Below are 22,714 nucleotides of genomic sequence, written 5' to 3'. Positions count from 1 at the left end.
CGTGTGTGCATTAACGACTTTTGAATGTGCACAGGTGAACTTACCTTTGGGATGGGACTCAGTGTGCCGCGGTCACTGTGCTGTCTGGGCCTTGGGAGGGAGCTCTCACAGCACATGTCCCTAGGGATACCTCTGGAAAGTCCTCGGTCTTGTGCGGTCACGTGCCAGTGGTGGGCAATGGGAAAGTGGGTGAAACGGGCTTAGAGAGAGGTAGCCGAAAACCTTCAGTCATTTCAGCAGTTAACTTCTGTATTTTCCCAGCAGCACGTGCCCCAAGCTGCAAAAGATATTCCCACCCTTAGGTTCTCCCATTTCACTAAATCTGTGGTTCTCAGCTAGGGGCGGTTTCACTCCCTCCCCCCCAGGGACATTTGGCCATATCTGCAGACATTTTTGGTTGTCACAGTTTGTGGAGAGGGGTTGGTGCCGACATCCAGGGGGTGGGGGCCAGGGATGCTGTTTAACACCCTCCAGTGCACAGGACCGCCTCCTGCCACCAAGAACGCCCCAGCCCAGATGTCAGCAGTGTGAGGCTGGGAACCTGCTGGAGGGGTGCCCGCCCCAGTGAACCATTCTCGGGCAGTCCTTGCCCCATGGGGCTTACATGCCAAGTGGCAAATGGCAATAACTGAGCATGTCAGTACTCTTTGTATTGAGAAAATTCCAGCAAGGTGAGGTGGCTGGGCAGTGTGGTTAGCTTGTGTAAGGTGTTGGGGGGGGGGGACTCACTGTTAAGGGGACCTTTCTGCCATGTGTGTGGGAAGTGAGGAGGAAGCCTGAGGTGTCTGGGACGGAGGCTTTCAGTGAGAAGGAGACACGGGTGCTGAGGCAGGAGCAGTGGGCAGGTGCTTGGGGCGAGGCTGCTCCCGGAGAGCCTGTGCGCTGTGGTAGGGGCTCTGCTTCTGACCCAGCAGGTCGGGGAGCCACTCCGTTGGGGAGAGTTACCATTTTGTTGGGGTCTCTCTGCTGGCAGACTGGGAGGATAAGAGCTGAAGCCAGAAGGCTGGGCAGGCGATAGTGGCTGTCCCCAGGGCCAGGCGATGGTGGCTCAGGCTGAGGTAGCAGCGGGACACTCCAGACCTAGACGTGGTGTCTTAGGGACCTGGAGCCTGAGTCACCCTGCTCGTGAGGTCCCCCTCAGCATGCTGGCCGGCGTGGGGAGTCAGGATCCTGCCAGGACGCGCGGCATGGCTATGTGTTTGCATGAGCACGGAGCAGCGGGGCCTTTCCCTGTCCTCTGCCTCAGCTTTGCTGATGGCGGTTGTGGAACAGGAAACGTGTGGCAGATGGATTTCATTCCTGTCATTTTAGCAGTCGAGCTGTGTACTTCAGGAGTTATGTCTTCAGAGAAGGTGCAGATATGCTTTTGGAATGCCCAAATAATGTTACAGATCTTTGTGTTTAGAACCTGATTTTTAAAATTATTATTGTTGAAGAAAAAGTGGTGGGTAGTTGCTTTGTAATGGTTGGGTGCTTTGGGATCTAATATGATAAGGCGCCAGCCCACAGTGGCCCACTCTGCAGTGCTTTTGCACATTGTGACTTCCCTTCAGAAGCCCCGTGGTGCCATTTTGTACGCTTCAGCAGGCATGGCAGACTGGTGATTCTGTGATTGATCTGGCTCAGGTCAATCCACGATTGTCATCTCATTAATCTCAGTAGGAAAAGCCCTTCCCCCTCCAATATCGTAAACCTCCAAAATGTCACCATGCAGATGGCATATTGACAAAAATGTCAAGGATTACCAAGAATAGCTTCTTGCGTTCACATGTACTCAGGGGAGAAGAACAGAGTAGCATTTGCATTTTAAGTGCCACTGCGGTGGCCAGAACCAATAACTCCTGTTTGAGCAACTCCCAACCCTCAGCTCTATCTTGGGGCTTTAGACATACTTTTAATTTTTAAATAAGAACTCATGTGCTTATCATGCCTTTAAAATTATTAATAGGGAGAATTCTTTTTCTTACGCCATTTATCACCCAGCTCCTTTAAAAATATGGATCATGATACAGTTTTATATAAACATGTAACTGATAAAATTCTTGTTTTTCCTGAGTCACTGTCAACAACTCAGTTCTAAATCTAGTGCCAGCTCAGTAAATATTTGGAGTCCAAAGTCTGCATTTCCTTCAGATGGGCTAATTTTTATCTTGTTATGTAGAGTAAAGAAACATATCACTTTCTTTTCATCCATTTCGGGGTGCTTAGGAGCCACCGTTTCATTGGGTGGAGTGGGTGCCATCCCGTTTTGTACCATTGAAAGTAACACCCTAGTATGTCACTTTGGGGACAAATGCTACTGTTATCATTTTGGGAGTTATAAAACCATGTGGCTTAATCCCAAGCAGGTGGTGGGGTAGGAGCACGAGCTAACCTTGCAGAGTTCACAGGAGCACAGTGTCACCGGTGAGATCGTCACTGAATGAGTGACAGCAAGAACAAGCATGCGTCTGTGTGTTTCCCCTCTTTCCTGTGGTCTCTTATGTTTCACTGGTGTTTGGGTGCTTTGACCACCCGGAGTTAAAGAAGATGCTTTGGCATATTCCAAACTACTAAAATAAATGAAAATTGGGAAATTTTCTGTGAAGCAAACCAATCACATAGTGGTACCACAAGCATATGAGTTACTGGAATTGGTTTTCTGAAGCAGTTGGCTGGGAATGTTTGCAAAACTGGGAGATGTAAGAAGTGGTTAGGGTTTTTCTCACCAAAAAAGCAGCTCTACATTACAGTTCTCATTCTTGTAGTAATCAGTGGGCTTCGAAGAAAGTGAAGTTCTTGTTTCCCTCCCATGAAAGTAAAGGAGAGAAGTGTTACCTTTCGGCCATCGTTCTTTTGAATTAGGTCTTACGCTTACTGGAAAGATAGGATCAAAGTCAGAACTCTCCAGAAGGAAGAAAGTGCTGGAGAAAGTGTCAATTGTAGTACAGTTTGTTTATAAAGAAACAAATGAGTTCCACGTACGTGGTCCTTCGTGATGCCTACCTCCACCCCAGTGGAATTGTTTCATAAAATGGCTCACTGTCTCTGATCAATATTAATAAAACCAGATTTCTGGAATACCCCGGGAACTGTCTACAGGCGTCATTTGTGCTTCGAGGTCGGTTCCCGCAGGAACCACAGACTAAACGTCGCCATCAGCAGCCAAGTGGCCAGGTCCTTTCTGTCCGGTGACATCTCTAACCCGGACGGTTAGGCAGCTCAGAGCTTGATTATTGTCTCTTTGGTTGAGCTGGCCTCAGCTGCAGCTTAGGTTTCATCTACCCCTTGGGTCCTCGTTGGTTCTCCTAAGAGTCCATCACCATTTGCTCTTACTTGGTGTTTGTAATGAGCACACCACAGTCTGTTGACATTGAAGACACCGCTCTGCTTTGTTTTGTGTTCTTCTCTGCAGACTAAAGCACAGGTCCTTCCATCGTTCAGGGGCCATGATTTTTAATTCACACACCATCCTGCTTATGTTGACTTGAAGGCCTCATAGCTGTGAATACCTTCATTTTTCTAAATATTATATGTCGATTTATGTTGTTTTTAAAATGCATAGATTTGTTTTCAGAGACAGGGCAGGGTAGCCTGTGTTACTCTTTCCCCATGATGAGTGTTGTATTGCATCAGGTAAGCCTCTGAGGCCTTAGCCGCAGAAGTGCTCTGATTTTTATATTAATTTAAGGTTGCATGCTTTCAATCCTAGATGCACACAAGATTAACCTGGGGAGCTAGATCTATGTCTACACACCCAGCCCCTCCTAGGAGATTCTGATCCGCAGAGCCCAGAAATCCCCTCCGCCCCGTTATCCATTCCCCCCCCCCATTTTTAAAGATGGAGGTAAAATTTACATAACATAAAATTAAACACTAGCCATATGAAATGGTTCCTTCGGTGGGTGGCGTTGAATACGTTGACAGTGTTCTGCAACCACCGCCTCTGTCCTGAGAGTCCTGAGAGATTTTCACTACCACGAAGAAAACCTTTGCCCATTAAGCAGTCACTCTCCATTGCTCCGTCCTCCCAGCCCCAGGCAGCCACCTGTCTGATTTCTATCTCTACGGTTTGCCAGTTCTGGACATTTCATATAAACAGAGACACAGAATGTGTGGTGTTTCGTGTCAAGCATATTGTTTTCCAGGTTCTTCCATGTTGTAACATGTATCGGAACTTCATTCCTCTTCATGGCTGAGCACCATTTTATTGTATAGATAGCACTTGTCATTTCCCTTTTTGTTTTGTTTGCTGTTTAAAACATGGTCATCGTCGTGGGTGTGAAGTGGCATGTCACTGTGGTTTGGATATGCATTTCCCTAATGACTAATGACGGGGAGCGCCTTCACACGTGCTTGGTGGCCACTTGTGTGTCTTGGAGAAAAATCTAGTTAAGTCCTTTGCCCACTTTTACATTGACTTGTTTGCCTTTTTGTTGTTGTGTTTTAGGAGTTATTCATATATTCTGGTTACTGGCTTCTTATCAGATGTATGATTTGCAACTGGTGGCCATTTTTTAAATATTCTCCTGGGGGCTTCGATTAGCAGCCAGGCTTAAGAACCACTGATCTGGACCAGTGATTCTTGGGCTTTCCTACAAAACACCCGGGAAGCTGTCTAAAAAATAAAAACAAAATGCAGCCCCTTACCCTTAAGCTACCTAGGGGGTTCTGATAAGCCCCCGCCATCCCAAAACAAACAAAAAAGTGCATGGCAAAGCAACAATTTCACTAAGGTGACCGGTGACCTACCTAAATGGGCAGATGTCACGGGAACTGAGAATCCAGCAGTTCCATAGAGAGTCAGCTGGCCCCAGCTCCGTGTGCCCCTTCCCCAGAATGTTCTGTGCAGAGCAGTTGTTAAATGTGCAGTACGCTGCTCGTCATCACGATTGCTGATGTTCTACGATGGCCTGGCCTCCCTGAAGTACCACCGAGACTTCTCGCGTTGTCAGGCCTCCCAGGAGGTGCCATTTGCTCTGCCTGTTTCTTCTGTGCCCGTGGGACTGGCCCCTCAGCTGTCACATGTAAGACGTTGAGCTGCGCAGCTCTTTCTTTTCCGTCTCTTCTGATGGACAGAGCACCATTCGTGCTTGCTGGAAACATCTCTTCCATCATGTTAAGGTGGATTTGTGGTTTTCCAGTCTGAAGAAAATTATCGCCAACCTATTTCCTCCCTACTTCACATACCCTCAGTTCCAAAGGATGGCTGCGGGCTTGGCTCAGGACGGAGAAGGTGGGCTGCTTCTGGGGTGGAGTTTTCTAGTGAGGAAAGTTCTCGTGTGATAGGAAGCTGGGCATGGGGGCAGGGAGGGTGGGGTCCCCACGGTCCTCTGCCTCATAGGAATTTCTTAGCAGAAAACACGGCCCCTGACCCGGCTGCTCCCTACGGCGTTCTTTATGCCCCCGGCGGCGGGCCGTGCAGGCGCCTGAGGACCTCCCACTCTTCGCGCACGTACTTTCCGCCCCAGTCTGCCACCGGCCCCCCTCCTGTCTCCTGCTTGTCGAAAATGACTTGCTTCCACACAGACTTTGGGAAGAACGCAGGGACTCCTAAGAACAGATTTTGATGGGCGGGGAAGGCGAAGAAAAAGAGTGCACAGGGATTCATTCCCATAGGTGTGCACGTGTTTTCTTAAGTTCCGCGTCAGGGCGAAGGGCATTTTTGGCGGGGCAGCTTTTATAGGGTCATCTTCCTTTCATGCCGCATCCTGTGCCGCCTTAGAGAAAGAAGGCAAATGAATCTGTCGCGCATAACCTCCTGGTCAGCCGTACATCTCAGGCTTAGCACGTACTCTCTGTACCAGTTTTAAAAATCGATTCCTATTTTAGATGCGCCGTCCCTCTCCGGAAGAGGAGAAGCTGACCCAAGGGTAGGTGTTGTATTGTCCCATGTGGAAGTGTACTGGCGTGAACTGTGTTCAGTCCGTGGATTTCACTGGCGCTTTTCTTCTCTCCCCACCTCGCCAGACTTTATATCATCTGGGCCTTGCCCTTGTCTTTCGTTTCCCAGAGCTTTTCCAGCACTTGGCAAATGGCAGTGCCGCCACTCACCCCTGGGTGGGTGAATCAGTAACTATGTGATTACAGTTCTAAAGATATTTGAAACATTCAAGGTGGACTTCTCAGTTTGCAAAGCAGATGCTAGTGAAAAGAACTGACCATGTGCTCCCCGTATATGTGGTTCCTGACTCTGCCCTCTGCCCTCTCCGTGGACATGCCACGCACGCAGGGGACAGAGGCCTGTCTCTGAGCCTCACTTGGACAAGGAGTTCTCAACCGGACTTCAGGTTACAATTATCGAAGAGCATTGTAAAACTCCTGTCGCTCTCGCACTGCCACGGGTCCATTAAAGTCCAACTTCCTGGCTCAGTCCAAATGTCCCCAGTGCTTCTCACTGCAGCCAGGGTGGAAATCCACTGTCTCGTGGGACTCCACCTTGTTCACAGCAATGAATGAATTTTTGTTGATAATTTCAACCCCTCCATGCAACTTGGGCAGCTAAGCGTTGACCTTAGAAACCAGAGACGTTGAAGTTTGTAAAGGGGAAAGGGCAAATAGCTATAATGCCATTGTATTACTGTTCTGGAGCATCACAGGGGGATAAGGGTTGGACATTTTGCCGACCATAAAAATCATTTATATTGACGTTGAACCGTTTCCTCCTCTGAGCTTCCGTCGCTCTCTGTCTGTGCCCCTACCATTGCGGGAATTTATCCTGTAGTGGTAATGTGTTGTTTATTTGCTCCCTGGCTGAGCTGAATTCCTTGAGGTTAACTCCTGGCACCTAGCATCTCAAATAGCTTTCCTGCAGTGAAGTTTTAAACAAATGAGTAGCACTTTACAGTTTTCCTAGCGCTTCTCCTAGGGTGGAGTCCCCAAGCTCTCTCATCCTTAGCCAAGAGCACATGCCTGAGACTCAGCATCGTTTATACCAAGCTGCGTGCCTGCCTCCGCTTGGCAGCAGCTCCCTGCACATACCTTCTGTCTGCCGGGCCATTCCCCGGGAAGGACTCCCCTCCTCTGCGCCTCACCTTGCTGTGGCCCCCAACCAAGTGGCCGGATGTCAGAGGTAAGAGAGTGGTGGGCACTGCGGCAAGCTGTCGACGGGCCCGAATCTGCTTTAGGCAGTTTCTGTCTCTGGGGACTATAATCCTTGTGTGCTAGCTCTTCCGATTTTCAAGAGCATGAGGAACCCAGGTTTGCAGTGACATCTCCTGAGTTTAAATGTTGGCAACCTGTTGGGGTTTTGGGAGAGCATTCCGAGGGCCAGCACTGCAAACCAGACAGAACATGTCTGTAGGCCGAGCTGGCCCCAGGCGGCCTTGGAGTCATGTGCTCCCAGTGTGCGCTTCTCTGAGACAGAGAGAAGCAGGAACCCAGGAGGCATTCAGCGATGACCGCATTTGTCCTTGGGGCTCATGGGAAGAGGAGAGGAGAAGCCATGTTGGATTCTGGGTGCACTTTTAAACAGTGACTTACTTTATTTGTATAAACAATCCGAATCCAGCCCTCTCTGCCTACAATTGCTGTTGTGTTTGGGTGTCTTCTCTAGTCTTTTTTCTTTTTGTAAACAGAGGAACCCAAACTTGATCATATGTCAGGTACTTTTATAGCCACCTCTTCTCCCTGACCAATAACCAAAGCACTTCCAAGGTATGACAGCGTCTTGTTAAGCACACTTTAAAAATTATCCCAGGGAAGCATCCCAGGGATGGGAATTCTGTTTCGCTTTTGCTCCGTCCGTCCACAGCGCCTGAGCAGAGCCTGGCACGTAGTAGGTACTCAGTGAGTAGCTCCTGAATGATTGTTGGTGTGCTGCGCTTATTGGAGGCCAGCCTTATTGTTGGCCATTTGGCTTGTTCCTTTCTTCTTGTTATTGTACACAGTACTGTGAGGCGCCGCTTCATACATGAAGCTCTTTGTGTATTTCTCATCATCTTCATGAGGCCGGCGAATTCTCTGTGGGGACCTGTCCTGAGCCCTGTAGGAGGTTTAGCAGCACCCCTGGTCTCCACCCACTAGATGCCAGTAGCACCTCCCCTCGCCAATGTGACAACCAAAAATGTCTTCAGACATTGCCTAGTGTCCCTCGGAGGCAAAAGAGCCCCTGGTTGCGAACCACTATGCCAGTGGGATTGGTGAACTGAAGGGTGCCAAATGTGTTTTGTGACCTTGAACCTTAAAATAGATGCTGCTTGGAGAAAATATCTCCGTGAACTGTTGTTTGCTGCATTTCTGTACTCCCGTTTCACTCCCTCTCCTTGCCCTGAGAGATCAGTGTCCTCTCCCTGCCCTTTGGCTATCTGCAGCAGTGCTGTCCAGTAGAACATTCTGTGATGAACATTCTGTGATGATGGACATATTCAGTGCCTGCTCCGTCTGGTACGGCAGCCACCAGCCACATGCTTCGTGAGTACTTGAACTGTGGCTCGTGCAACTGAAGGATGAAGTTTCAGTTTTACTTCATTTTCATTTAACTTGAAGTAGCCATGTGTGACTGATGGCCGCCACAATGAACAGTGCAGGAAAGCCTCTCTGTGGTACCCCCAAATGACCCCCAAAAGCCTCAAAGTGGCCCTGCTGAAAATCAAATCACTAGCAAGTCTTGGGGCAACTTCTCTGTGGTCGGTGTGTGGCTGCTGTTGAATTCAGCCCTTTCTTTTGTTACCCTCCAGCCTCCCGGTTAGGAAAGCAATGTATGGAAAAAAAGCCCGACAGATGTGAAGGAACCGCGCTGCCCTCTGGCCCCTGAACTGCCAGGAATGTGTTTGCCTATAAATCCTGAGGGACCTGATTTGGGAATTCTGGCTTACAGGAGAGACCCGATAGGAGGGAGTTCTCCCTTAACTCATAACATTCACTTCCTCCTTTTCAAGAGGTTTCCTCCCCACTGGCCTCTATGGAAGGGTTCTTCATCTGTGTGTCTGTCCGTCTGCCCCTCTGTTCCTCTGTCCCTCCCTTTCTCCCGCCATTCTTCTATCCATCCTTCATCTATCCCTCTGTCTATCCATCCGTTTTTCTTTCTAGGCACCCATTCTTCCATTAACCCACCCACAGATCCAACCTTTTATCTCTCCATCCTTCAGTCCATCCTTCCCTCCTTTTGTCCATCCCTCCATCTATCCCTTCCTCCCTCCCTCCCTCCATCTCTCCCTCCATCCATCCCTCCCTCCTTCCATCCCTCGTTCCATCCATCCATCCATCCATCCATCATCCCTCCCTCCCTCCCTCCCTCCCTCCCTCCCTCCCTCTCTCTCTCATGCCATCTCTCTAGCCATTGAGCCTAGTTTACTCCTGCTGTAGGGTCAGGGGCTGTGCCAGGTACTTGGGGCTTCGCGGTGGGAAGGCCAGGCCCTCCGGCTGCTTGACTTCACGGTGTGAAAAGTCTAGTGGTAGCATCTGGAGACACTTGCCCTTCAATGAAGATTCAGAGCAGAAGAGAATCTTGGGAGTAGGCTCGCTCGGGCTTCTGGTGAGGTAGCATCTCCAGAGAAAGGGGACTGTGGACGCTTGGAGCCAGAAGATGAGTTAAGATTATTTCTGGACTTAGAGCATTGGGCTGGTTTCTTGGAGAATGAAAGACAAAGCCATGTGACCTCGCCTTGCAGGCTCATTATCTGTAATTGGACTGCCTGGCCATAATGTCCAAAAGCCAGGCAGCTGTGACCCTTTGGTCTTTCTTGGTTTCTGGTCCTGGGAATAACACCTTACTTCTCGTGTCCCCTCTGCCAGAATAAAGCAGACCTCTGGCTCACAAGATTTGCTTCGGCAAAAGAACTCACTGCAGAGTCCTGATAAGAGTGTTCCCTTGATACAAGAAGCCAGGCAGTTCTGCACACTAATTAAGCAGGTCCCATTTACCTTATTGGAGCTCTTTGGTGACAGTACTGAACCCTGCTCTGATGGGCTCAGGCTCCAAGAGCTGTTGGCTCAGTCTTGGGGATGTGCATTGACAAGTTTGACAGAACAAATATATTTTAAAAAAATAGTAGGTTATTTGTTCTAAGTGTTGCTTTGTGTTTTGGAGATAGCTGGGTACTGTGCTTTTGTTTTAACAGGCCGGGCATCCAACCCAGCCAAACCTGCGGGCTAGGGCTCCAGGTAGCAGCATGCATCAGCAGAGAGGGGGAGCCCCGGGCACAGCCACAGGTGTCTGCAGGCTGGCAGGAGGGATTCCACAGGTTTCCTAGTGCGGGGGTTTCGAGATGGGCAGAACCTTTGGAGGGGCCCGGTGTGGGTCCTCCCAAGGAACTGTCTCTCATGCAGCATGCACAGCCGGCCTGGTGCACGTGGGTCCTCAGGGCCTGCACCCACATTTCAGTGTGGACATTCAGCCCGACTGGTGGGGTCTGAAGGGAAGCAGAAGTGGAGTTGTAAGGCCCGTGGGGCTGTGTCCCGGCTCACGTCCACAGAGTGTAGTGTTTCAAGTAGACGCTGTAACTCAGTGTATACACTGTGCACACGGGCAGCTTGAGCGTCGTTCCCAGTCGTAAAGAAGAATGTGGCGCTCACTGTTAAGCCACTTCCTGGGGCTGCTCACGGACTGCTGCCCTCCGTCCTGCTCTGAGGGGTTTCCTACAATTCTTGCCATTCGATATTAAGTGAAGTGGCGGAGTCCCGACACCAGTGCCTGCCCTTTGGGGACAGCGTCCTATGTTCCAGGGCGGCCAAGTCCAGCTCAGTGGCACCTGGACTGCCTCACTCACTCATTATTTGTTCGTGCAGCTGTGTGTCGGGCCGTGCTGCGGGTGCCGTGAGAAAGGCAGCAGAGACCCGTTCCTGCCTTCTGGGAGAGTCTCAGGGCAGCCTGGCGTGGCAGAAACCTTTCCACCCAGAGCGAGTTGTCCCCCGAGCAGGCGTGCATGGGTGCAGGTGCCTCACAAAAGACCTTAACTCAGGGCCTTCTTGATGTTACTCGGAAGGCAAAGTGTTAGGGTCGTGGAAATGTACAGAAGTGATTACAAAGTCGTGCGAGTGTTCCTGTCACTCTTCCCATAGCATCCAGTTGACATGCCACTGCTCACCTCCCTTTCTCAAGGCACTGGGGAATGGCCTCACAGGGCGTGAGCACCTGGCCCCCCGTTACTGCTTTCCTGGCCCCACGCTCCTCCGCAGGCCTCGCCATTTCCTGCCCACACCTGCAGTCCCTCTCCCTGCTCTCCACTTTCTCTGCAGCCCAGAGGAGCTTTGCACAAAGCAGATCCCATGATAGCACGCCCTGCCTCCCATGCCCTGCTCTTTGTCAGCATGGGCCACGCCTTTGGGGGGAGGCTTCCTTTTGCTGTGCTCACCCCTACCCCCCCCCCCCCATGGGGCCAGGGCAGGTCCGCAGTCCATCAGCATGCAGGTCAGAAGTGGTCTGGGGGTTCCTCTCTCTCTGGTTGGTTGGAGACCCTGACCCCACCACTGGTGAAACCGGGCCGTCCCCCAGGAGCTGCACTGTCTACTGGGGCCTCTTCCCCTGGGCGAGAAGCTGGGAACAGGCTTCCCGAAACTGGACTTGCCGGACGGACAGCATTTTGTGCATATATGAGGGCAGCATTTTGGGTGTACATGTAGGCACATTTTTCTAGGGAGGAGATCAACGGCTTGTCTTAGATTCTCGGAGAGATCCAAGACCTAAAAGAACTGCTGTCCCTTCAAGCCGACTGTTTCCCGCATCTTTTCCTGGCACGTGGTACTTCACATGAGCGGGTGGATGACTGAGTGTCTTAGCTCTTCAGGCATCTTTCCCTGTGCTTTTGTTCACAGATTCAGCTGGTGACGGATGCAAAGATGCATCGAGAAAGAGAAATTCTCATGCCAAAAGAAAACAGATGGAGTGACTGCTGAAAGTCATTTTTGGGGGGAGTGGAGTGGGGGAGGGGAGGAGGGAATCATGCAGAAAACGGCAGGTGATAAAGTCCTTTTGCTCTTACTCCTAGAAACCTGGCGCAGGACTTGCTGCAGCTGGGTACAACACACAGGAAAGAGCTGGATCTTGGTATTGGCAAAGCTGAGAGTGAGATCACAGAGCCCAGAGGACTGTGACGTCACCACCACTGTGTGCCCTTGTCTGAAGGGGTGGCCAGGACCATCCAGGGTCATCGCCCTGTGATGCCATTTCTAAAGCATGTGACTGTTGGGCCTCTCCGGTCCCCATGGCCAGTTTTCCTCTTCCATTCCAGCTGAATTTACTCCTTCTGTCAATTGTAACTATGTTTCTTTTCCCCCAAATCCATCCTGAACACATCATCATTTAATTTTTCAACATCCCTTCCTGTCCGTTGTATTCAGTAATAAGTTAAGGACCAAACTTTTATAATAATGTATTTTATTTTAGAGGACTCTGGTAGGAACCTCACCTAGCATTTTGGCCATATTAAATCAAGATGGCTGGCCATTAACTTCCCTACCTGTACTCTCATCAGAGTAATCATCATTAGGAATTTGTCAGGAGGGTAAGAGAGAGAAAAAATTATTAAAAACTGGAAAATGGTACATATCTGCTTATTCTTATAGCAGCAATGCAGCATTTTTATTTCTAGTGTTTTACTCAGGGATTGTGGTTCCTGCCTTATCGGCTTTTGGAACCCATTAATTTTGTGCTTGAATTTCTTCCGAGAGTCCTGCAGGGGTGCAGAGAGCTAGCTGCTGGGTACCCGAGCAGGCTTCTTCTGAGTCTCCACTGCCCACTTCTGCGGCCAGGGCTTGCCACTTCTTAGGCGTGTGTCCCTGAGCTCAGTTTCTTCCCAGGAAAAGTGGGGGCGGCGGTAATGGCCCCACCTCCTAAAATGGTGGCCCTGATTCAAGGAAGCTCTCCTTGTCTGGCGAGCACATGGCGGGCTTTGCCCAGGGCTGGTGGGTGTGGCTGCACGCTTTCAGCTGTGTCTGCAAAACCTGCCCATGAACCACGCTTGTGCTTTTGTGACTCGTTATATCCACCTATAGGTTTATCCTGGAGCACTGCCTTTCCAAGTGCACTGCTGATGGCCACCGGAAGTTAGGAGACCACTTTGGATCACACACAGCACCAAAAGGAAACGTTCATGACATAGCATGTGCCGTATTGCCCTTATGAGGTGTGATGTGTTCTAATATTTTCTTTTTAAACTGAAACTCCGCCTGGGACCTACTCCATCAATTTCACCAGTTAGTAGGACGTTGTGACTGTAGCTTGAGAGCCGATGCAAAGGAACGCGAGGAATGAATGCAGAGAAGTGGAGATTGGCCGCTTTGAGAATGTTTCAAGTGCTCAGCTATTTTGAAGACGTTCTGGGGCATTGATCAGCCATGGCTGGGCCGTTGTGGGTCAGAATGTTGGTTGTGTGTAACAGCTTACTGTGAATGAGATGACAGTGAGCCGCGCTATAGCGCCCAAGTGTTTGCGTTTGTTTTCCTTCTCTTGAGTGTTTCATATGATTTGGAATCCTGAAAATGTTTCTTTCCACTGTAAATGAAGTACTTACTAGGAATCTTACTGTGTGTGTGTGTGTGTGTAACACAGCTCTAGGGAGGTGTAATTTTCATACCACGAAGTTCACCCATTTTAGTGAGTTTGATGAGTTTTAGTAAATGTCTGTAGCTGGGCGGCCATCACCATGACTCGGTTTTAGAACATTCCCATCGTCCCCCTTCCCCCCACCATGTATGTCCTCATTCCTGCTCTGGTCTTCAACAACCACTGGTCTGCTTTCTGTCTGTGTGTGTATTTTGGAACACCTGCTTTTCCTCTTTGGAAAAGGCAGGTTGCAGAAGTCAGACACTCCCGGGAGTCATTATTTCTCTCCCCTCCCTGCTAGATGAACTGTAGTGGCCAGGGTTGTCCCTGGTGCCAGCTCCCCCTGGTGTGGAGCCCCCGGAAGGACCCCCCTGGGTCCTTTGGGAGGGGGCTGGCTGCTGAGGACTGGTCTGTGCGTGGGGTGGGTGCAGCGGCCGTTGGGGTCTCCTTGGGAGGGCCCTGTCGCCTGCACTGGCTCTTCTCCTTAGTGCTGTGCTTCCAGGATGCCGTTCCTAACGCGACAAGCCCACGGTTCCTGTTACGCGTGTAAACAGGTCCCCGCAGAGGACGTGTACATCCACGGTGCTGCAGCCCACTCTCTCGGAGCCCGCCTCTCAAGCCTCAGGTCTGCACACCTGCTCGCGAGCGTGTACGTTTTGAAGACAGCAACATCCCCAAACAGCTCTCGAGCTGCCGTAGACGTAGCTTCGGTGGCAGACTGCACTTGCCATTAACAGGTCAAGTCTGTGTGTGCCGCGGAGCACGCTGTGGGGCAGGTCAGAGCTGGAGGACATGCCATTCTTGCCCAGGAGGAGTAAACACTAGGGAGATGCGACGTGAACAGACAACCATGTTCTACTTATAGTTTTAATAAATGTCCCAGGAGGAGAGAGAAAGTACTGAGGCTGGCCACAGAAAGGACAGCTTACTTGCTGCTGGGGTGGGCCCCGTCTGGGCAGGAGGAGTCTGGGCCACATCTGGGAAGACACATTAGGATTGGAACAGGAAGGGAGGGGGAAGGAAACATGACAATGGGAAGGAACAGTCCCTGTTGGGGCACAGTGGTTCCCGCTGGTTGCTGGGAATGCAGATGGACCAAGGCGCAGGAGGGAAGCGAGTTCCCTGCATGAGGTTTTGTGGTCTTAGAAACGTGCCTCTTTAAGATCCCCATTAGGGCCTTGTGGAAGACGGCTTCCCAGGCCAGATAGTTCTTATGTGGTCTCAGTGTGAGCTGGTGGATTTTGCTCTGATCCTCTGTAGAATCAGATGGTTCTAGAACTAGGTGAGGCCCTAGAGCAGTGCTGTCCAGCGCAATAGCCACAGCCATGTGGGCGACGAGTCACTTGAGTCATGGTGAGCCCGAAATGAGATGGACTCTACGTGTACAACACACACTGGATTTCAAAGAATTCATAAAAAAAGATGCAAAATCTCCTGTTTATAGTTTTTATAGTTATATTAAGTTTAGTATTTTTCATATATTGGGCCTAATAAAATATGCTATTAAGCTCAATTTCACCTGTTTCTTTTTCCTCTTTTGAGTGTGACTACTGGAAATTTTTGAAATAAGTATGTGGCTCTCATTACATTTCTTAGGGATAGCACTGCCCTAAAAAATTCTTTTTACCAACTGGGCTGAAGTGTGTCTTTATTTTCCTCTAAGTTGTATTGTTAGAGCTTATATGTGGAGGTAAGCAAAGTGTTTTCAGAACTATGTACTTGACGGGCTTAACGACAAATTCTTTTTCTGTTATTTTTGTGGCAGAGGGACCCCTGCTGGGTGACACTCTCTCCAGATACCATCGTATTGGGCATTAGGATTTCAACATAGGAATTTTGGGGGCACACAAACATTCAGACCCTAGCAGCCATCGTCTACTGGGTTGAGGACAGGTTTGCACGGAGGGTCCTGCAAGAAGACAAGCCCGGATGGGGTGTACATTACCTCTGCCCACAACCCATTGGCTGGAGCCTGATCACGTGGCTCCACCCAGCTGCCCTGGAAGCTGGGAGATGTGATCTTTCTGTGCGTCTGAGAGGAAAATGAAGCAGGGGATCGGTGGGAATGTTCTCATCTTTGCTCCTCCGTTGCTTTGGGTAACGAATGCTGAGTTACAGGAGGCAGCCTTTAAATATTGGTTCAACTGATCGAGCAGGACGGTTTTTTGGGGACTATTAAAAGATGCATTTGGCATGATTCACAGTAGAGTTTTGTGATCTGATTAATATCCCTGTTGGGATATCAGTAACATTGACCTTCGAACTCAAGTGAGTTGACAGGTTCTACCATCTCCCTTCAGGCTAGCTGGCCCGTTTCTCTGCTGTGAAAAGTTGTGCCCTGTGGGACATGCTGGCACCTGGCTTTGCATGTGGAGGTTCAGAAAGACAAATGCATCTCTAAATGATGTTTTGTTTCTAGAAAAATCCGAGTAAGATGTACCTGGTTGAGGCATAAAGGATAATGGTAAAACTTGTCCATACTGAAGCATGAGTCTGGTGGTGGAACTTTTATTTTTTGAATTGAGGGCGTGGAGCCTGCTGTTCTCCTGTAAATGAAGTTTTTTTGGCTGCTCGGGGGAACCCACCTCTGATTCTCTGGGGTCATTTGTCTGTGGCTGCACTGCCATTCAGAAAACCTCTGTGTCTTCTCTTCCCTGTAGATGGCATTGAGGAGCTGTTTGCTCTTCAGATTAGCCTGGACATTTGTCCATGAACCGTCACTCTTAGTTTTGTATTGGAGTCAATGAAAAGACTGACAAATTGTTGATTCTCAAGAAGGCTTATCTTTTCACACAGAAATCACAAATGTAATTCAAGAATGATTCTAAGACTCATCACTAAAATTGGGTCCCGCACGCTATGTTAGTACATGGAAATGTCAATTGCAATGTTTAGACTGAGTTCTAGGTGTGATTATGCTTTACCCTCAACTCTAGAATTGGGACTCTGTGACAATTGCCAAGTCAATGTATATACGTATTTTAAATGAGTATCTGGAGATAAAACATAAAGGTTGTGATTATTCTAGTGACTTTTTAGGACGAATGTGGCAGGTTTGTGGTACATTCACTGCTCTTTTAAACTTGACAGAGAAATGAGGAAGCTTTCTGTAAGAGCTTCTCAACTTCATATTTTTTAGGGGTGACCATCTCTGGGAATCTGCTAAAAACCCTGGACTGTGCTTATCAGTATTTCTGTGTGATTTCAGGAGTTCAGGGACCTGCTCAGTGCTAAGTGAGAGAACCCTGGCTCTTGGGTGTCAGTGTTATGTCATTGAAGTTAGAGAAGCTACTAGCACAACCAACAGTCTAGTTCACCGCAGAAGTAACCACACACGGACTGGTGTCCATGTTTGAGAAGGTCTTGAAACTCACTGTGAGCTGGGTACGTTAGAAAAGGTGAAGGAAGTCACTAGAATTTCTTGAGGATTGATTTGGAACTGCAATTGACATGAATAGGATCCACACAGAAGAGCATATCGCAAACAAGCATGAATTGAAAATATAAAGGTCATCTCGTTCCAGGAGACTGGAAAGTGTGGTACTAGAGCCACAGACTCACTCTGGTCTTCTTTTGATAAAAGGTGTTAAGGATCAGTGTTTCTCCTTTTCTCTCTGCTTTCACCTTCTGCTGCCCACCTCTCATTTTCCCCAGTTTGGTATAGTTGACGTCAGATATGCCAGCTCCCCTGAGCCTGGCCGGGAAGGAAGGCATCGTCTTCTAGGAACTGACTGCTCCCCACTGCTCTGCCCACCCTCTGGCCCTGCAGTCTCCCCAATAATGGCCTCCCAGGACGCCCAGTTCAGATTAGAACTGGAAGTTGTGAATGTTTTCCTTACATGGCAAAAGGGACTTCGCAGGTGTGACTAACTTAAGGATCTTGTGATGGGGAGATTATCCCAAATTATCCAGATGGACCCAAAGTAATCCCAAAGGTCCTTGTAGGTGGAAGAGGGAGAAGCAGAAGGATGGCCTCCTGAGGAAGACCGCCGGGCCATGGCTGCCTCCAAAGGTGGAGGGAGGCTCCATGGAATACAGGCAGTCTTCAGCGGCTGGAGAAGGCAAGAGCCTGATTCTCCTCCAGAACCTCTGGAAGGAACATGGCCTTACTGACACTTTAGTTTTAGTTCAGTGAAACCCACCCGGACTCTGAGCTCCAGAACTGTAAGATAATGAATCTGTGTTGCTGAAAGTCACCACGTTTGTGGTAATCTGTTACAGCAGCAAAAGGAAACTCATACAGTCTGAAGCAAGTGTACTAGAGAAACGAGAGGGAGGCAGGAAGGGGAGTGGCTGGAGCCGGTCTCCATGCGGTAACTGAAGAGGCTGTGCCAGCTAACGTGACTCTGTGAGGTTTGTCCGATCAGCCCCATTTTCAAGATGAGGAAACTGAGCTCTAGAGAGCAACGGAATGACTCACCCAAGGTTTTATGGCAGTAAATGGCTCTCTTGGAACTGGCACTGACTGCAATGGCCCAGTGCCACTTCTTAACGAGCCCTGCAGGATACAGTAGGCAAAAGGGAAGAAAAAGAAGCCAGGATCTGTACCATCCATCATTCTCGCCCTTCTTGTGGACCAACTCTGGTAAGAATGCACAATGTATTCATCTTCTCCGCTGAGGCCAAGAAGAGCCATTTGTTAAGGGGAGAATCTGCAGTGGGAATATCCCTGAGTGGTGGTTGAGGGCAGGGAAAGCGGGCGATTCTCCTGGTTGACGTGGCTCGGATGGCGACACGTTAGTGAGAGCTGGCTCGGGGGCCCTATGATACGACATCAGAGCGTGCTTTGATGTGTGGGAACAGTGGGTACCCTGCTTCTCAGTTCATTGCTTACCATGTTTCCCCAACCGGCCCACATTCTGAAAAGGCTGTTAAACTTAGGCTGTACTCCCTACTAACTTGTTCCTTGAAAGTAAAGTGTTCTTGTGCCATGTGGGTTTATTCTGAGCCCTTGAACCAGTGTGTTAAAGATATCCCCAGAGGGTGTTGAGAAAGACCATCACGGACTTCACTGAGAGGAGTGTACGCTGATGGTAAAGCACTTTGGCAACATACATCAAGCATTTACTGTAAGTTCATACCCAGTATTTACAATAGAGAGCAGAAAATTGGAACATACCTAAGTAGATGACTTGAGGTGGCTGGTAAATGGATTATGGTTTACTGCACATGATGGAAGATTCCAACATGACAGAAAGTGATGCTGACAAAGAGTTAAAGGGCCGGAGGAAATACACAAATGAAAAAAATCAGAGTGTGAAATTGTATCTAGTATGATGTCAGCTGTGGAAAAAATGTAGGAAAAAGAAGGGGGGTGGGGAATAGACTAAAGCATGAACCCAGGGCTACTGAATTATAGGCGATTTTATTTCCTATTCTTTATACTTTGCTGTGAATTTTTTACACTGAATTTAAGATAGGGAGAAAGAACCTTGTAAATTTACTTCTGGGAATCTTTTGAAGAAAATAATTGTAAATACAGATTATGCGCTTTATACACAGAGATGTTCCTTTCATCGTAGTTTTTAAAATTGAGATGTGATTCACATATACCATAAAATTCAGCCTTTAAGGTATACAGTTTATTCATTTTTAGTATATTCACAGAGTTGTACAGCCGTCTAATTCCAGCACATTCTGATCACCCCTAAAGGAAGCCCCATACCCATTAGCAGTCACTCCTTCTCCCCCAGTGCCGTCAACCACTGCTCTACTATCTGTCTTTACGGATTTGCGTATTCTGGACATTTCTTCTACATGGAACCACCCAACTGTGGACTTCTGTATCTGGCTTCTTTCACCCAGCACAATGATTTCAGGGTCTACCTACAGTGTAGCATATATCTGTTCACAGCTTAGGGCCCTAAGTTGTTTCCACCTTTTGGCTATTGTATGGACATTCTCCCACCTCTGTTTGTTGATTCCATGAGATCATAGATATGTTAACGTGCTTAGAATGCGCCTGTGCTTGGGCATTTTTCCCTAGGTTTATACGTGAATCTAGAATAGCAGAGATGTAGTCAGGACTCAGATTTATCTCAAAGTAGCATTGTTTTTGTTGTGGTTTGGTCTCATTCAGGACTTGAATCATGCACAACACCCTGTCCCTCCCTGCTTGACGTGGAACCACGCCACTGCCACAGCATTCCCGACCTGGAAGGATTTGTGCCATGGACGCTGGTGCTGTGGGATGGCACCGGCATGCAACCGGCTCTTGTGATGTTTTGTGTGCATGGGATTTGGGAGGGTGTCCGTGGCGTATTTCACCTTCTGTATATTTCTATTCTGATAGCGATTCTAACTCCTTCAAACTATGTGTTTAAAGTGCAGACGAGTTCCAATCAGCAGCATCCTGACGGTGTTCATCGGTTTCTAAGTGCTACCGGGGGAGACACAGGCTTGTTGTCGAACCAGTTTGGGGGAATAGCGTGTTCAAAATATATGCTGGTCTTGTGGGGTTTGGCCGTGGCTGTGGTGTCTCACTTTCCTGGGGCCAGGGATTTGAACAGAGGATGTGGGAGGATTGAGTTAGCGAAATTTAGGTTATTGAATTCCCATGCATGCCAGTCAGTGTGCATTTATAGAGCCGGCCGAATAGATCGCTGCCCGGGCTCAGACAATTATAGGTGTGGCCCGTTTTATACAACAGCTGTCTTGTCAATCAGTGTGATTGCGGGCTGTGGGGGAGGGAGGCATTCTGCTTAAAGAAACCCATCTGGAAACCTTTCCTTTATCTATCTGTGTCAAGCCAAGGTTTCCTCAATCAGATTTACTGCAAGGAGAGAGGTCTGTAGACAATGTGCTTTTCTTGTTTTTCTCCAGAAAAGCAAAAGGACTCTTTGCAATCTCGACTCCCACTGTATCAAGAATCCAGGCAGTATTTACCAGGCATCTCCTTGTATTGTCACCATACTTGTTGGCTTTTCGCATTTGGTCGGTGGTCAATGTTTAACTCCTTAACTTCTGACCACTGGTAGATGAAAGTAGTACAAAGGCCTTTTAGGTATATTTAAGCTGTAATGTATGGAGGCGGAAAGTTGTGAAGGGGGAACATTGCCCGGGGAACGAGAACGAAGCAGAGAGCTGCATTCCACTGTCATCACCTCCTTAAACACACTGCTTGGAAGAAGATGCTTGTTTTACCTGTTTTGTAACTTTCAATGTCTATTTTCGCTGGTATTTAAAGTTGCTCTTTGAGATAGTAATGCCTTTAACTGTGTGCGTACTGATATTTTTACTGATTATTATTTAGGCAAAGCAGGTGAATTAATTTTGCAACCAAAAGTTGGGGCCAAAGCAGTCGATTAGATCATATATAATTTTGCATTAAAACCTGATTCTAGAGTCGGTTCAGCAAACTTACACGAAATTAAACTGATTTTCAAATTTGCTTTTATGGTTTTATTTTGCAGGATTACAAAGCCATTGACCTTTGCTGATTGTGTTGGGGACGAACTTCCTTTAGGATGGGAAACTGTATATGATAAACAAATTGGAATTTATTACATGGACCACATAAATAGTAAGTAGAGTGGCACATTTGAGTTACTATATGTGAATGACTTTTCATGTTGGTCTCAAAGATGCTAAATCTCCTTTTGGGGAGCAAAACAATCATGACTCCCTGACACAGCGTTAAACTGGGTTTTGTAAACGTAATCTGAAGTGTTCTTTAGATGAGTTCTGAAAACAGTGAAGCAGTTATGTAGCTACCTTGCCTGCATACTGCTCAGGACTGCATGGCTTATGTGTAATGGCGGGTCTCAATATCTAAATAAGGAATAAATTTCCTAGGCAGTCTGAAAAGAGAACTACTTCTCATAATGAGCAGGTTGGTTATTGCTAAGTGGAGCTTACAAGTTCTTGGAACAATAACTGCCCAAGCGGTTACTTTAACTTCATTTTGGCTTATGCATTTAACTTGAATACACCAAACCTTTTTGATTTTTGTGAAGGGAGAGAATGGTGTAAAGACTTCAGCTAAAATAATGGGTCCTTCACCGTCCTGTACACCTGAGGCTGAAGCTGAATAACAATGAAAGTCAACTATAATTTAATATATATATATATATATATATATAGTTTAATATATAATTTAATATATATATATACGTAGTCACGGGATGTGGAGTACAGCGTAGGGAATGGAGTCTGGAACTGTAACAGCTACATACGATGTCAGAGGGGTAGTAGATTGGGGGAGGGGGTTATCACTTTGTGAGGGCTGTAAATGTCTGGCTACTGCATTGTTTTGTACACCTGAAACTAATGAAAGAAAAATAATAATGGGTCCTTGACCATGCCAGTCTTCTCTGTAGAACTGTTTAGAACAGTGGTACTCAATGGGGCTGATTTTGCCTCCGAGGGACACTGGCTAATGTCTGGAGGCATTTTCGATAGCCACACGTGGCAGCGGTGCTACTGGCATCTAGTGAGTGGAGACCAGAGACGCTCCTAAGCTGCCTGCAATGCACAGGACGGCCCCTGCCACAGAGAATGGGCCGCCCCCCAGTGTCAGTCGTGCCGAGGTCAACACACCCTGGTTCACAGGCTCCATTTTGTTCTAGATCTCTTCTCCACCCCTCGCTCTTGGCTTTCTGCCTCTTCATTCATCAGCCTTCCTTGATCGGGTATCAGCTGGGGATCCATTTCTCTCTCAGGTTGACACTTTCTCACTCTCTCCCATTTTCAGTCTGGCTGCCCTCAAGTGTTTCTGTCACTGTCATTTTTTACTACTGGGGACACAAAGCCTGGCTTCCCCCAAGTGTGCTTTTTGCCGTCCGATTTATTAAGTGCGGGGAAGGCTGGGAGGGCCTGAAGATGCACTGTACCCACCCCATGCATGACTTTGAAGCTCTTTCCTCATTCTGGTGCCGTGGCTCCTCATGTCCTTTTAGTGTCATCGAGCCGGCTGGGTGTCTTTACGGCCAGTTTCCTCATATCACTTACCGACTCACCCCCTGAGTTCAGCATTTGGAAACTCGAATGGCGAGCTTCCTGTGTCAGTCTGGGGACAGTGGAGTTTCTGATACATGTTACGCAGCCCTGCACCAGGTTGCAGCTCTGTGGACAAGAATTTGGGCACTGGGGCAAGCACTTAAATAACTGGGAAGAGGGCTTCTAGGTGGATCCACCGCCCGCTGACAGGGTGCAGTGCTTAGGAAGGCTCCGGCTGAGAGCAGCCCTCCCGTGGCCCCGAGTCCGTGTGTGTTCGGGGTGTCTGGCCATCTGGGCTTGCCTTCCCGGCTGCTG

General features: G+C 48.4%; 1 protein-coding gene across 1 annotated transcript in view; it reads left to right on the top strand.

Annotated features, from left to right (window-relative positions):
- Positions 1-22,714, top strand: part of WWC3 (WWC family member 3) — a gene marked incomplete at its 5' end in the record, with an annotated part of 103,407 nt that overhangs the window by 14,631 nt on the left and 66,062 nt on the right. The window contains one exon of the mRNA XM_081043489.1: positions 20,875-20,984. Within this exon, the coding sequence (XP_080899615.1) occupies positions 20,875-20,984 (110 nt within the window). The remainder of the gene's footprint in view (positions 1-20,874; positions 20,985-22,714) is intronic.

The sequence above is a fragment of the Rhinolophus hipposideros genome (genome assembly GCF_964194185.1).
Source record: "Rhinolophus hipposideros genome assembly, chromosome: X".
In the NCBI taxonomy this organism is placed as follows: domain Eukaryota; kingdom Metazoa; phylum Chordata; class Mammalia; order Chiroptera; family Rhinolophidae; genus Rhinolophus; species Rhinolophus hipposideros.
The sequence above is the reverse complement of the archived record's forward strand: the minus strand, read 5'-3'. Positions and strand labels throughout refer to the sequence as shown.